The sequence below is a fragment of the Talpa europaea genome, assembly GCF_964194135.1.
Source record: "Talpa europaea genome assembly, chromosome: 9".
Lineage (NCBI taxonomy): Eukaryota > Metazoa > Chordata > Mammalia > Eulipotyphla > Talpidae > Talpa > Talpa europaea.
In genome coordinates this window covers 11,770,719-11,784,350 of record NC_140076.1, presented here as the reverse complement: position 1 = coordinate 11,784,350, position 13,632 = coordinate 11,770,719, and the positions used below count along the sequence as shown (strand labels likewise).

General features: G+C 39.4%; 1 protein-coding gene across 9 annotated transcripts in view; it reads left to right on the top strand.

Moving 5' to 3' along the window:
* The window catches only part of USP48 (ubiquitin specific peptidase 48), a gene marked incomplete at both ends in the record, with an annotated part of 71,250 nt that overhangs the window by 22,928 nt on the left and 34,690 nt on the right, over positions 1-13,632 (top strand). For 5 of the 9 annotated variants that reach the window (XM_084243857.1, XM_084243859.1, XM_084243854.1 and 2 more), the window contains 6 exons: positions 166-290; positions 788-896; positions 2,960-3,093; positions 3,684-3,766; positions 9,375-9,554; positions 13,104-13,229. In XM_084243857.1, coding sequence (XP_084099983.1) covers positions 166-290; positions 788-896; positions 2,960-3,093; positions 3,684-3,766; positions 9,375-9,554; positions 13,104-13,229 — 757 coding nt within the window. Of the gene's footprint in view, positions 1-165; positions 291-787; positions 897-2,959; positions 3,094-3,683; positions 3,767-9,374; positions 9,555-13,100; positions 13,230-13,632 lie in introns of all 9 variants that reach the window. The other 4 variants (XM_084243860.1, XM_084243858.1, XM_084243853.1 and 1 more) reach the window with 1 other exon arrangement.

Genomic DNA, 13,632 nt, shown 5'->3' with positions numbered 1-13,632 from the left:
AAAATTCAAAGGTGGGCACAGATGAGATCAACACAGCTCTAGTCCTTGCTTGAGAACCCTAAGTTTAAAGTACAGATAATTTCTAAGATATTTTATTACAATTTGTGTCAGAAGTTGAAAAGGAGGTATGATTTTTCTTTTAATTAATTCAGCCTTTTGTTGTAGGATGCCCAAGAGTTTTCAAAGCTCTTTATGTCTCTTTTGGAAGATACTTTGTCTAAACAAAAGAACCCAGATGTGCGGAACATTGTTCAGCAGCAGTTCTGTGGAGAATATGCTTATGTAACTGTGTAAGTGTGTTTCAGCTTTTTCGTGGTACATTTTATTCCAAGACTGCTGCTCATTTGTTACCTAATTTTTAGTTCTAGTCCAAGTTACAGCTTTAGTGAGTTATCATGGGACCTGGAATATTTATAGAAATATATTTCCATGGGAACATGTAAACAACTGACTTGTTACTTGCAGTTGAACTCAACCAGGTATTGGGAATTGTGGTTGAGCACTTGCCATTTACTCCATCTATGGTTCTGTGGTATGAGCTGAAAGAGTAAGATTGGAGCACACTGCAATTCCAAGAGGAAATGTAAAACACTTAAACATTTTTCCTAATCATAAAATATATAGCCTCACCAATCACTTTGTGTTTTGTTTTCTGTATACTTGGTGTAAATAATTTCTGTTGAAGAGAACTAAAGTAGTGTTTCTTTCTCTACTTCTAGGATTAATGCTATAGGACCAATGCCTTTTCCCACTCTGATCTTAATTTTATCACTCTGTTTTATTATAGTTGCAATCAGTGTGGCAGAGAGTCCAAGCTTTTATCAAAGTTTTATGAACTGGAGTTAAATATCCAAGGCCACAAACAGTTAACAGATTGTATCTCAGAATTTTTGAAGGTATTCAAATTTTGTTGGATCTATTTCTGGTTGTTAACATTTAGATAATATTCTGAATGGTATTTTGATTTAATGGATAAATTCATTACTTAAGTCTTTTTTGCCCAAGAAGTATCTGTTTCTGTAGCAATATAGAGAAACTTTGTAAATCAGAAAATATTGAAGCCAACTGTGTCTTAAAATAATTTTTGGTTATTTCATATGTAAACTTACATATGTATAAATTTACTTTCTGCATTAGATAACTAGAATGTGTTGAAGAATGCAAAATTTTTAATATCAGCATGGTCATTGGTCATTCTCCAGTCTTTTTAGAGTTATATAGAGATAAGGAAGTGGATCCCTTTTGTTTGGGGTGAAGAGCAGCTATGAGGAAACTTTGTTATCAAGTGCAAACAGATACATAGCATAGTAAATGAGCTTATTATTCAGCCACCTTAAAATATTTTTGTTCTTTTCCTACTCCTTTAGCACAACAACCATTTACCTGCTTAAAGTACACATTTATTGAATCCAGTCAGCTAGGTATCAGACACTCTTTCAAGTTGGGAATAACAATAGTGAGTGAAAACAGTATTTTGCCTGTAGGGAGCTTTTAGTGCAGTGGAAAGGCAGTAAAATATATAGCATTTAAACTATAATTAAAGTGCTATAGACAGAAATGAAGCAAGGAGAGGGGTACAAGAGTGATGTTGGTCAGATAAAATATTTGAAGATGGAGTGAGGCATGTAAGAGTCAGGGAGAATAGTGGTCTGGGGAGATGGCTAACAGGAGCAGAACCTGAGGGAAGTGTATCTCTGACTGTGTGAAGAACAGCAAGGAAGTCAGTGTGACTGAAATGAATAAGCAAGGGGAGAACGACAGCAGATGTAGTTTGAGGTAACTTAAAGCCATATCAGGTAGTGCCTGGCCATCCTTTTCAGAGGTTTGCCTTTCACCTTGAGTGGGATGCAATGCCACTGAATGGTTGTAAGCACAGGAGTGATAGAATCTGTCTTAACAGGGTAAGCGGTACTATCTTGAGAAGGCCCAAGGTGGGTATGATAGACAGGAGTTGATGGTGGCTTGGACTGAGAGTTAGCTGAAGAGGCTATAAAGTAGTGTTTGGATTGTATATATATTTTTTCAAAGTAGATCTGCCAAAATGTGTGGGTTGGAGAAGGAGAGAAGCGAAGTATCAGTGATCACTGAAGTTTTGGTCTGAGTAACTAGGAGAATGGCCTCGCTTTTCCTGGGATGGGAAAGACTGGGAGGACCAGGTTTGAGCGCAATTAGGAATCTGCTCCTAGGGCCTTTTGTATTTGAGAGGTAGAGCTCAGGGGAGAAGTCAGGATTGGATAAAATCACCAAGGGAGTGAAGAAACCAAGACTGATCCCTGGGATGCAAACGTTAAGAGAAGAGGGAGATGGGAATAGCTGGCGAAGGATGCGAGGAGACTGGTCAGTGAGTTAAAAGCAAATAGTCGTACCTAAGTGAAGCAAATAAGGTGATGGTGTCAGAATTGTATCTATCTGGAAGCTATGGGGATGAAAGGAAAAATTTAAGAGAAATTACCATTAACTTTAATGTTGAATTTCCGCATGCTCTTCTTTCAGCTTTTTCTCATGGGTCTGGTTCAGTAATTTGAACTGTGTGTGTCTGTCTGTGTGTGTAAATTGTGTGTGTGTGTGCGTGTGTGTAAAACTTTGTATTCTGGTGTCCATATGTACTTACTCAAACATACTCCATATGTTTCCACCCATTTTTCAATTAATTTTGTATCATGGTATTTCTTTCTTAAACTTCCTTAGAATTCCCAGAAGTAGGCTTATTTTTAAATAGTACATTTTGGAGAGAGCCACACTAATTTTAAATGTCATTGTGTAGAAATTAATACTGCTGCTAAGCATTGCTTTTTACCTTATATATCTTTCATTATTCCTAGTAGCTTGATTTGAAACACCTTGAATGGGAGATATTAATTAAAATAAAGTGGTGCTTTTTACCAGATTTGATCATTTTAAAAATATCTTTCCATCTTTTAATTTTTTTAAACTAATATATCTTTTTCCTTCTGCTTAGGAAGAAAAATTAGAAGGAGACAATCGATACTTTTGTGAAAACTGTCAAAGCAAACAGAATGCAACAAGGAAGATTCGACTCCTTAGCCTTCCTTGCACTTTAAATTTACAGCTAATGCGCTTTGTCTTTGACAGGTAAATGTGTGTGAGGAGTACTGTTGCTCATTGTGTGTGCAGACTTTACACAGACACGATAATTACAGTTGATGATGGTAGTTAGAGAAAAACACCATCATAGGTGTGTGTGTCTCTCTCTCAGACTTTATTTTAGAGAATTTCAAATTTATGCTGATAATTGGAAACTACATTTGAGAATGAAAGTTAAAAGAGGAGGGTGTCATTTTGAAATGTCTTTATCTTATGTTTTGTAATCACCAACTTCATAAAGAAGCCAGCCAGATGTAGTTGAGAACTAGAATTGTAGACAGTTTTTTATTCTAAGAAATATCAAAGACTGCATGGTAAAGGCAAGATATTTGGGGAGGAAATCAATTACCTTGACATTCTCAAAATAAGAACTAGAGCTAGAATAAATTAGAACAAAACTAGAAATAAAGTACCTTTTCTACTCAATACAGTACTTCCCACCCTCATGCTAAATGAAATCTAGTTAGTTACCATTGAGTCTATTAAATTAGCTAGTAGAGCTTTTGTAGTTTCATGACTGTAAATACCAATACAGTCAATATACAATGAGTAATAAATGAAACTTTCCTTTTGGTTAGGCAAACTGGACATAAGAAAAAACTGAACACCTACATTGGCTTCTCAGAAATTTTGGATATGGAGCCTTATGTGGAACATAAAGGTAACATTTTTACTGAGCAATGATAATTTTTTATTATGCTTAGAGACGATGATCTACTTGTGATGCATACAGAATGGCAGTTTACTACTAAATCTTATTTTCTAATCTCTGAATTAAGGCTTTTGAGGTGATCTGATGTTACTTCTGTTTTCTTTGAGTAAGTACATAGCAGAGACCAGATGGTTTATTAATATCTAACTAAGAGTATAAAATAGTGAAAAGGGTATTTTTTCTTCCTGAACCCATACTTAGTCTCAGTACTATTTCTGTGATTCGTCATAAAATATTCTGAGCTGCCCCCATTCACTTAAAAAAGTATATATCAAAAACATTGGTTAGCATGGTATTTTATTGTTTATGCTATAATTTTATTTGTTACCACCGAGAAGTTCTGAGATGCTCATCATAGAAGTAATTTACTGCTGATTTCTTTTGGTCCTCTTTACCAAGAGGATGATTCTTGTTAGAGAAAACATGCAACTTGCCCTTTTGTTTCTCTTGCCCAACTGGAAAGACTGTTTTACTTCTCTTTAAAGATTAATCTTGGGCCTCCCCGGTGGCGCAGCGGTTGAGCACTGGGTTGTGAAGCTGCCCGCAGCCTCTGCAGCGCTGGTTCGATCCCCAGCTGCTCCCCGGCCACCAGAGGAGGGTCCCACATGGCGCGCAGACCTCTCCTGCCGCCCGCTGCTCCCCTCAGCAGTGTGCTTCGGTCCTTCTGCCTGCTCTGCTCCCCGCTCTGGCTCTGGTGAATTCTCTCACCCTCCCGTGCTTCTGACTGTACCCAGTGCTTGTATAAATAAATAAACAAACAAACAAATAAATAAATAAATCTTTTAAAAAAATATTAATCTTATGATTTCTATATTAAAATATTGTATTTAATACATAATGTTGTGAGTTAAACCTGGTTTAGTTTACCCTTCTCTTCCTGGGAAATTGTCAGGGGAAACCTAACCCAAGATCAAATTTTCCTCTCTGCGTCCTGTTCCTCTGTCTGGGCAGTTGATGATGGTAGTTGGAGAAAAAAAACCATCATGGGTATCTGTCTCTCAAACTTTATTTTGGAGAATTTCAAATTTATGCAAAACTAATCCAATCTTGGGCCTCCCTGGTGGCTCAAGGAGTTAAGCACCACACTATGAAACAATCCGCAGCCTCTGCAGAACGAGTTCGATTCCCGGCCGGCCAGGGAGCAACCCGCATGGCGCAGCGGACCTCTCCTGCCTTGCCCTCTGTTCCCCTCAGCAGTGTATTTCAGTCAGTCTGCCTGTTCTGTTCTCCACTCTCTGTGGTGAATCCTTTCACCTCCACCCCCGTATCTCTGGCCTGTACCCCAGCTCTTGTATGCATAAATAAATAAATCTTCTAGGAAAAATCCAATCTTGAGCTTTTAACTGGACTATGGACTAGCCAGTCCATTTACACTTAATGTAATGACTGATATTTCTGCTAAATCAAATTTCTGATATCAATAGGCCTTTTCTCTTAAGTCTACCCCCCAGTAGAACTGGGGTATAGGCCAGAGGTGCAGAGGATGAGAGGATTCACCAGAGACAGATGGGTAGCAAAACATGTGGATTTTACATTGCTAAGGGGAGCAGTGGGTGAGACAGGAGAGGTCTGCTATGCCATATGTGTATTAGCTCCTTGGCTGGGGATTGAACTCAGGCTGTGGCAGTGATAGCACTGTGACTTAACCAGTAGGACACCAGGGAGGCCCCCTTTCTCTAAGTTATAATTCATCTCAGGACGACATCATGCTAAATTTTGGGCTTGAGGTTTTTCCGACTTCATAGTGTGAATTCTTGGCAGAAATATTCATGAGGGATAGCTTCTTAAGAACTTGGAAGGATGTATTTCTCATTACAATTGTCAAAGTAGGTAGAAGGCAGATAACTTTTCCCTACTATTTCATGTACAGGCATTTCTCCTTATTTCTGAAGAACCCTAGTTGAATGGTGGGAAGTCTCTAGCTAGACTTCTCACCCTCATAGACCTTCCTTTAATCTCTGATTCTATACGCCTCTTAACATGTGGGGAAAAAAACTAAGTTCATGATTCAATTTTATACTTTTAGATTGTTTTCACTGTCTTCATTTCCCTAGCTTCTTGCTTTCATATAGTATTTGGCTTCTGAGAATTATTATTATTTTAAAGATTTATTTTATATATACAAGAGCTGGGGCACAGGCCAGATGTGCGGAAGGGTGAGAGGTTGCACCAGAGGCAGAGTGGGGAACAGAACAGGCAGACTGACGAAGTACACTGCTGTGGGGAGCAGCGGGTAAGACAGGAGAGGTCTGGTTGCCATGTGGGTTGCTCTGAGGCCGGCGGGGATCAAACCAGCACTGCAGAGGCTGCGGACAGCTTCACAGCGCAGTGCTCAACCACCTGCGCCATCAGGGAGGCCCTGAGAATTATTTTATATTCTTGCCAGCAAATCAGTGCATCATAAAGATGTTAAAAATTTGTTGTGTTTTTTTTTTTTTTAAAAGATTTATTTATACAAGAACCGGGGTTCAGGCCAGATGCGTGAGGTTGAGAGCATTCACCAGAGATAGAGCGGGGAACAGAACAGGCAGACTGACGAAATACTGCCGAGGGGAGCAGTGGGCGAAACTGGAGAGGTCTGCTTCACCATGTGGGATTCTCGCTGGCTGGCCAGGATTGAACCCGCGCTGCAGTAGCTGCGGATAGCCTCACAGTGCGGCGCTCAACTGCCTGTGCCACCAGGGAGACCCTTAAAATGTTTTTATCTTATCCGATAACTGATTTTGTTTCACCTGGGACGAGTTAAGGTAGGTTTTGGTCCCAGTGTCGTTTTGCATTACCGTGTCTCACTGAACTACAAGAGTACAGGGACTTGGTCCTTTCAGTCAGCTTGCTTATCTCTGCCTAAAACATTGGCCAAGTGTCCATGATTTAAGAGTGATTGACTATACATACTCTGACTCACTCCTTGCAGTTAAGGATGTTATATAATAATTTACATATAATAAATTTATAATAAATTATAGTTTATTGTAGATGAAATGGTTTGAAATACAGGCAAAGATTTTTACTACAAGAATAATTATATATAATGTCCCTAAAATATTACCAGTTTGAATGTCCAAATATATAGGAGTGCTTCACATTATTGTGGTACTTATGGGTCATCACTAGGAGCATTTTTAGAAGAATATTAAATGTTACTAGTGGACCTCCCTGGTGGAGCAAGGGGTTAAGATGCAGCCTGTGAAGCCATCACCAGCCACTGCAGCACGAGTTCGATCCCCAGCCAGGGAGCTACCTACCCACAGGGCGCAGCAGACCTCTCCTGTCTCGCCCACTGCTCCCCTCAGCAGTGTATTTCCGTCGATTTGCCTGTTTTGTTCCCCACTCTGGTGAATCCTCTCACCCATCACACCTCTGGCCTGTACCCCAGTTCTTGTATGCATAAATAAGTAAAACTTAAAAAAAACCCAAAATGTTAATAGTTGTTAGAAAATTGGTTTCAGTATTAAAAAGTGGTTATATGGGCCTCCCCGGTGGCGCAGCGGTTGAGTGCTGGGCTGCGAAAATGCCCACAGCCTCTGCAGTGCTGGTTCAATCCCTGGCCACCGGCAAGGGTCCCACATGGCACGCAGACCTCTCCTGCCATGCCCGCTGATCCCCTCAGCAGTGTACTTCGTCAGTCTGCATGTTCTTTTCCCTTCTCTGGCTCTGGTGAATTCTCTCACCCTCCCACACTTCTGACTGTACCCAGTGCTTATACAAATAAATAAATAAATAATATATATATATATATATATATATATATTTTAGTGGGGGGGAGAATTCCATTTAAAAAAGTGGTTATATTATCTGTATCATGGAATTGTTAATCTTTTTTTAAAAAAGATTTATTTATTTATGCATACAAGAGCTGAGGTACAGGCCAGAGATGCTGGGGGTGAGGATTCACCAGAGACAGAGTGGGGAAGAGAATAGGCAGACTAACTGATATACACTGATGAGGGGAACAGTGGGTGATTCGGGAGAGGTCTGCTGTGCCATGTGGGTTGCTCCCTGGCCGGGGATCGGACCTGTGTTGCAGTGGCTGCGAATAGCTTCATAGGTTGCTTCTTAAGCCCTTGCGCCACCAGGGATTGTTAATCTTTTGTTTAAACAATATGATGGACAATAGAAGTGGTCTTTTCAACACACAGTTTCTCCTCTATAATTGGTAAGTTTAGAATCTTTAAAGGATTTTTTAAAAAGATTTATTTATTTATGCATACAAGAGCTGGGGTACAGGCTAGAGGTGTGAGGGTGAGAGGATTCACCAGAGACAGAGTGGGGAACAGAACAGGCAGATTAACTGAAATACACTGCTGAGGGAGCAGCGGGTGAGTCAAGAGTGGTCTGCTGCGCCTGTGTGGGTAGCTCCTTGGCCGGGGATGGAACTCGTGCTGCAGTAGCTGGCTAGTGATAGCTTCATAGGTTGCATCTTAACCCCTTACACCACCAGGGAGGCCCTTTAAAGGATTTTTTTCAAAGTTTGTTTTATCTAAAAAATGTAAATGCTCATTCATTTGCTGATATTTTGGTATGTGAGTAGTATTATCTTGCATAAACCACGTTGGTACTATATAGCTGATTTGTAGGTTTTGTTTATTTTTCTGAAGTGGAATAGGAACTTAAAATACTTAGAGAAATTTTGAATGCAGAATTAATTTTTAATGTTTTAATTAATTTTTTAAAATTTTGTCCCCTGTAATTTCCAAACATCTTACTACTTATATGTCCTTGAAAACACTTTTTCTTTTTCTTTTTTAAGATTATTTATTTATACAAACACTGGGTACAGTCAGAAGCGCGGGAGGGTGAGAGAATTCACCAGAGCCAGAGCGGGGAAACTAACAGGCAGAGTGAGGAAATACACTGCTGAGGGGAGCAGCGGGCATGGCAGGAGAGGTCTGTCGCGCCAGACCCTCACCAGGACCCTCAACGGGTGGGGATCGAACCGGCACTGTAGAGGCTGCGGGCATTTTCACAGCCCAGCACTCAACCGCCGTGCCACCAGGGAAGGCCCTGAAAGCACTTTTTCTTATATCACTTGACTCAAATCCCGCGCTTCTGACTGTACCCAGTGCTTGTATAAATAAATAAATGTTAAAAAAAAAAATCAAAAAAGAAAATAGGTTTCAAACAATTGTTTCTAGAAAAAAGTTTCAGAAAAAATTTGAGGCAAGTGATATAAGAAAAAGTGCTTTCAAAGGACATATAAGTAAGATGTTTGGAAATTACAGCACACACTCATTAGTTTGTGTAATTAATTTTTGGAGCATATAAATAGCTGATTCTTCATGAGCATATGCCATTTTATACAGAGGAGCAAGGTAGATTGTATTGGAGCTTTGTACAGAATGCTGTAGCTTGCTTTCTGTATGTTTTGTAGAAGGAGTGGGTAGTCAAGGTGAACTGGTTAACACAATGTCAGCTACGTTATTTTGTAAGATTAATTTTTTAAAATCTTGTATCTAAGATATGCTGATTCTACCAAATACATAAAGAATTGCAGTTTATACTATTCAGTCTCAGGATATTTTTGTCTAAAATTTCTTTTCCTTTCTCCTTTTTCTAGATGGGTCCTATGTGTATGAACTCAGTGCAGTCCTCATACACAGAGGAGTGAGTGCTTATTCTGGCCACTACATTGCCCATGTGAAAGATCCACAGTCCGGTGAATGGTATAAGTTTAATGATGAAGACATAGAAAAGATGGAGGGGAAGAAATTACAACTAGGGATTGAGGAAGATCTAGGTAAAACCTTTAAGTTGTGAGTGCCCTTTTAAAATATAAATTTTTTTTTTTACTGGAAATATTTGTGATAAGTTATGATCACCCATAGTTATTATGGACTATCAAAGATATTACTATTCCTTGAACACAGATGAAATCTGAACATCTTTCATTAGCAGTGTCTTAATTAAAAAAAATATGTTGGGTTTTTGTTCTCTGCAGAGATGTTTCTATAAAGTCATGTTTTCAGTAGTTTGAAGACAAATATTTTGAATAACTAGGTTATTGGGAGTAGGGAGCAGATAGTATGGTAGGATGTTACCATGATGAATTGTAGATTTAATATAGTAGGATTTATAGTCCTTTTCTCTAAGTTAGAAATTCAGTTTTGGGAAATAATTCCAGCAGGGGAACTTTGCTCTGAGAACTGTACTCCTCCCCACTTATCCCATCTTTGGAGGGTGAGCAGTGCCCGAGTGGGGGTAGCAAACTGCTTGCTCTTCTGTAGTAATGAGGTCTACCATTACAAGCACTTTGGGAAATAAGTATCCTGGTATGTAATTCTCATCACTTCAATTTTCTTAGACCAGAATTCTTACTTATTCCTTGAATGAGGGAGCTGTTCTTCCAAGTAGCGCCATCTCACTTTTTAACCCCATTACTTTGGGGTGAGATTTAGACTGTTGCATCTAATGATGAGAAAAGGAATGGGAATAGGGGTATTTCTCCTGTCCCTTTTTCTTTCAATGGGTGAGACCCACTTTTCCAAGGTCATTGGACAGAGAGGGAGCATGGCAGTTGGTGTTGGCTTTCAAGGCACATGGGTAATCATGTGATTATAATCTTGTCATTTAGAGAAGTATTTTCTATTTTTAGGTAACATTTAGATATTTATAGACATTCAGCCATCTTGTTCCCACTTAAGTGGGAATACTCAAATTCTTAACATTTACTTATTTTTTCTTCTTGCTATATTCTTACTAGGAACACAGTTGAGTTGTACGTTTATTTTTATTTTTTTAAAGGTTTATTTATGCATACAAGAACTGGGGTACAGGCCAGAGGTGTGGGGGTGTGTGTGAGTGAGAATTCACCAGAGACAGAGTGGGGAACAGAACAGGTAGACTGACTGAAATGCACTGCTGAGGGGAGCAGCGGGCGAGGCAGGAGAGGTCTGCTGTGCCATGTGGGTCACTCCCTGGCCGGGGATCAAACTTGTGCAGCAGTGGCTGCAGACAGCTTCATAGCTTGCATCTAAACCCCGTGTGTCACCAGGGGAGGCCCTGAGTTGTACCTTTAAATTGTCAAGAACTATTAGTTTTACTTACTATTCTTTATTGAGATTTTTTTTTTTATCTGTCTTCATTTTAGATAATTGTAGGATTAAAAGCAGCATTAAATCTGCTGCTGTCTTCTGTATATAGGTAGTCATAAAATTTAAAATGGTTTAGGAGACTCCATACCAATCAGGATCTCATCCAGTGTTTTAATACCTCTCATTGTTATATGCACTTTACATTGCAACTTTCATCTATTTTAATCAAAATCAGAAAATACTTGTTTATGAAATTTCTTTAGTTATTCAGAGGCATGGGAGGGTGAGAGAATTCACCAGAGACAGAGCTGGGAGCAGAAGAGGCAGACGAACCAAAGACACTGCTGAAGGGAACAGCGGGCGAGTCAGGAGAGGTTTGCTGCGCCATGTGGGTATCTCCCTGGCCGGCCAGGAATCTAACCTGCACTGCAGAGGCTGTGGACAGTTCACAGCGAGGCGCTCAACCCTCTGTGCCACCGGGGAGGTCCCAGACTTTTTTTTAAATAAACATTTTTGGTTTTTTGTTTTAATTCTTTTTAAAGATTTATTACTTATTTATGCATACAAGAACTGGAATGTAGGCCAGAGGTGTAGGGGATGAGAGGATTCACTAGAGACACAGGGAGAAGAACAGGTGGATCCACTGAAATACACTGCTGAGGGGAGGAGCAGGCGAGACAGTAGAGATCTGCTGCACCGTATGTGTTAGTTAGTTCCCTAACCTGGCATCAAACTCATACTGCAGTGGCAGTGGTTGGTGATAGCTTGATAGCACTGTGTCTTTAGCCAGGGAGGCCCACCATATATATTTTTTTTAAGATTTATTTTATGCATACAAGAGCTGGGGTACAGGCCAGGGGCGTGGGGGTGAGAGGAGTCACCAGAGACAGAATGGGGAACAGAACAGGCAGATTGACTGAAGTAGACTGCTGAGGGGAGCAGCAGGCGAGCAGGAGAGGTCTGCTGCGCCATGTGGGTTGCTTCCTGGCTGGCGGGGGGGCCCAAACTCATGCTGCAGAGGCTGCAGACAGCTTCATAGGTTGCGTCTTAACCCCTGCCACCAGGGAGACCCCATATACTTTTTAAACTAGAAATGATGCACCTTCTTTTTCCTGAACATGTTCCTGAGAGTTTTAATTTCCTAAGACCATGGTCTTAAGGTCTTTTTGTTTTTGCCCCATAGGATTATAGAACAACTTTGTACATTTTCACAAATTTTAAAATACAGATTTTTATCATAAATTTAGCTCCAAATCATGTAATTTCTGGCAAGTTATCAATATGTATACAATATGTATACTTAAACTGCAATGTCACTATTTGAAGAGTACCAGCTTATATAACATAGAGATTTGATACCCAGGTCATTTTCAAAGACATGTGAACAGGTCATGGTTTTTTTTTAATGGTATGATATTTTCAACATTACCTTTTCTCTTGTACAAGATTTATCATTACACTGACCCTACTGAATTTTGTCTAATGACATAATAGGTTTTTCTTTATCGTGAAGTTCTAAATACTGACAAATTTGTTCTGGATTGAGCAATAAAGGAAATGAGAAATATCACTACACTGATCAAACCAATATTAAGTAAGCTATAAGTTTTATTAAAAACAAAATATAATTTTATTGTAAATACCCCTTTTAATGAGATGAGACTTTTTGGTCATGGGGTGACAGGTTGGATTTTCCTTTTGTAAAGTGGAAGACGGACAACTTGGGAGAGTTGAAACCTTCACTTAGAGGCAGATTGAGTAGAAAAGTACGTAGTGAACTGAGGACCTGTTCAGTGATTTCTTCAGAGTTATTGATGACCTCATAACTCTTAGATGGTTACCCTGGGATACTTCCATATAAAACACTTAATAAGATTTTTTTGTTGCTACTGAATTCACAAAGATTAGTGGCTAATCTCTCTGCCTGTTAGCATTTCACTTCATCTCTTGACTGTGCCATTTTCTTTGGATAATTAAATTCTGTGAATTTATATTTATAATTTAAGACCAACATTAAAATGAACTCATTGTAGTAATACTTTTTTTTCTAGATTTGTCCTCATGAAAAATAGTACTTAGTTTTCATCTATTAAAAATGGAATACAATATGCAAAAGTTGAAGGGTTGTATAATTGTTTATATATTCAAAACTCTAGTGACCCTAATAAATTTGTAGTGCCTTTTAATGTGTTAGTTCTATGTTAAATGAAGTACAGGCATTCTCATTTAGTCATTTGATTTCTATACCTCAGCAGAACCTTCTAAGTCCCAGACACGTAAACCCAAGTGTGGCAAAAGAACTCACTGCTCTCGAAATGCATATATGTTGGTTTATAGACTTCAAACTCAAGAAAAACCCAACACAACTGTTCAGGTACCAGGTAAGTGATTTTTCAGGATTACATTAGGCTCATATTTTAGAACATCATGGTCAAAGACAAGAAAAGGTAGCTTTTGTGTGTTTATTTTAAAGATTTACTTATGCATATAAGATTTGGGGTGTAGGTCAGAGGTGAGGGGGGCAAGAGGATTCAACAGACAGAGCAGGGAGCAGAACAGGCGGAGCTACTGAAATACACTGCTGAGGGTAGCAGTGGGTGAGACAGGAGAGGTCTACTGCGCCATGTCGGTCAGCTACCTAGCTGGGGATCAAACTCATGCTATAGATAGTTTGATAGTGCTGATACTTTAACCTCTGCACCACCAGGGAGGCCCACTTGTTTATTATGAGAGGTTGGTTGTGAATGGTAAATGTCTTTTGAAAGTAGGTGTGATCACGGGCCT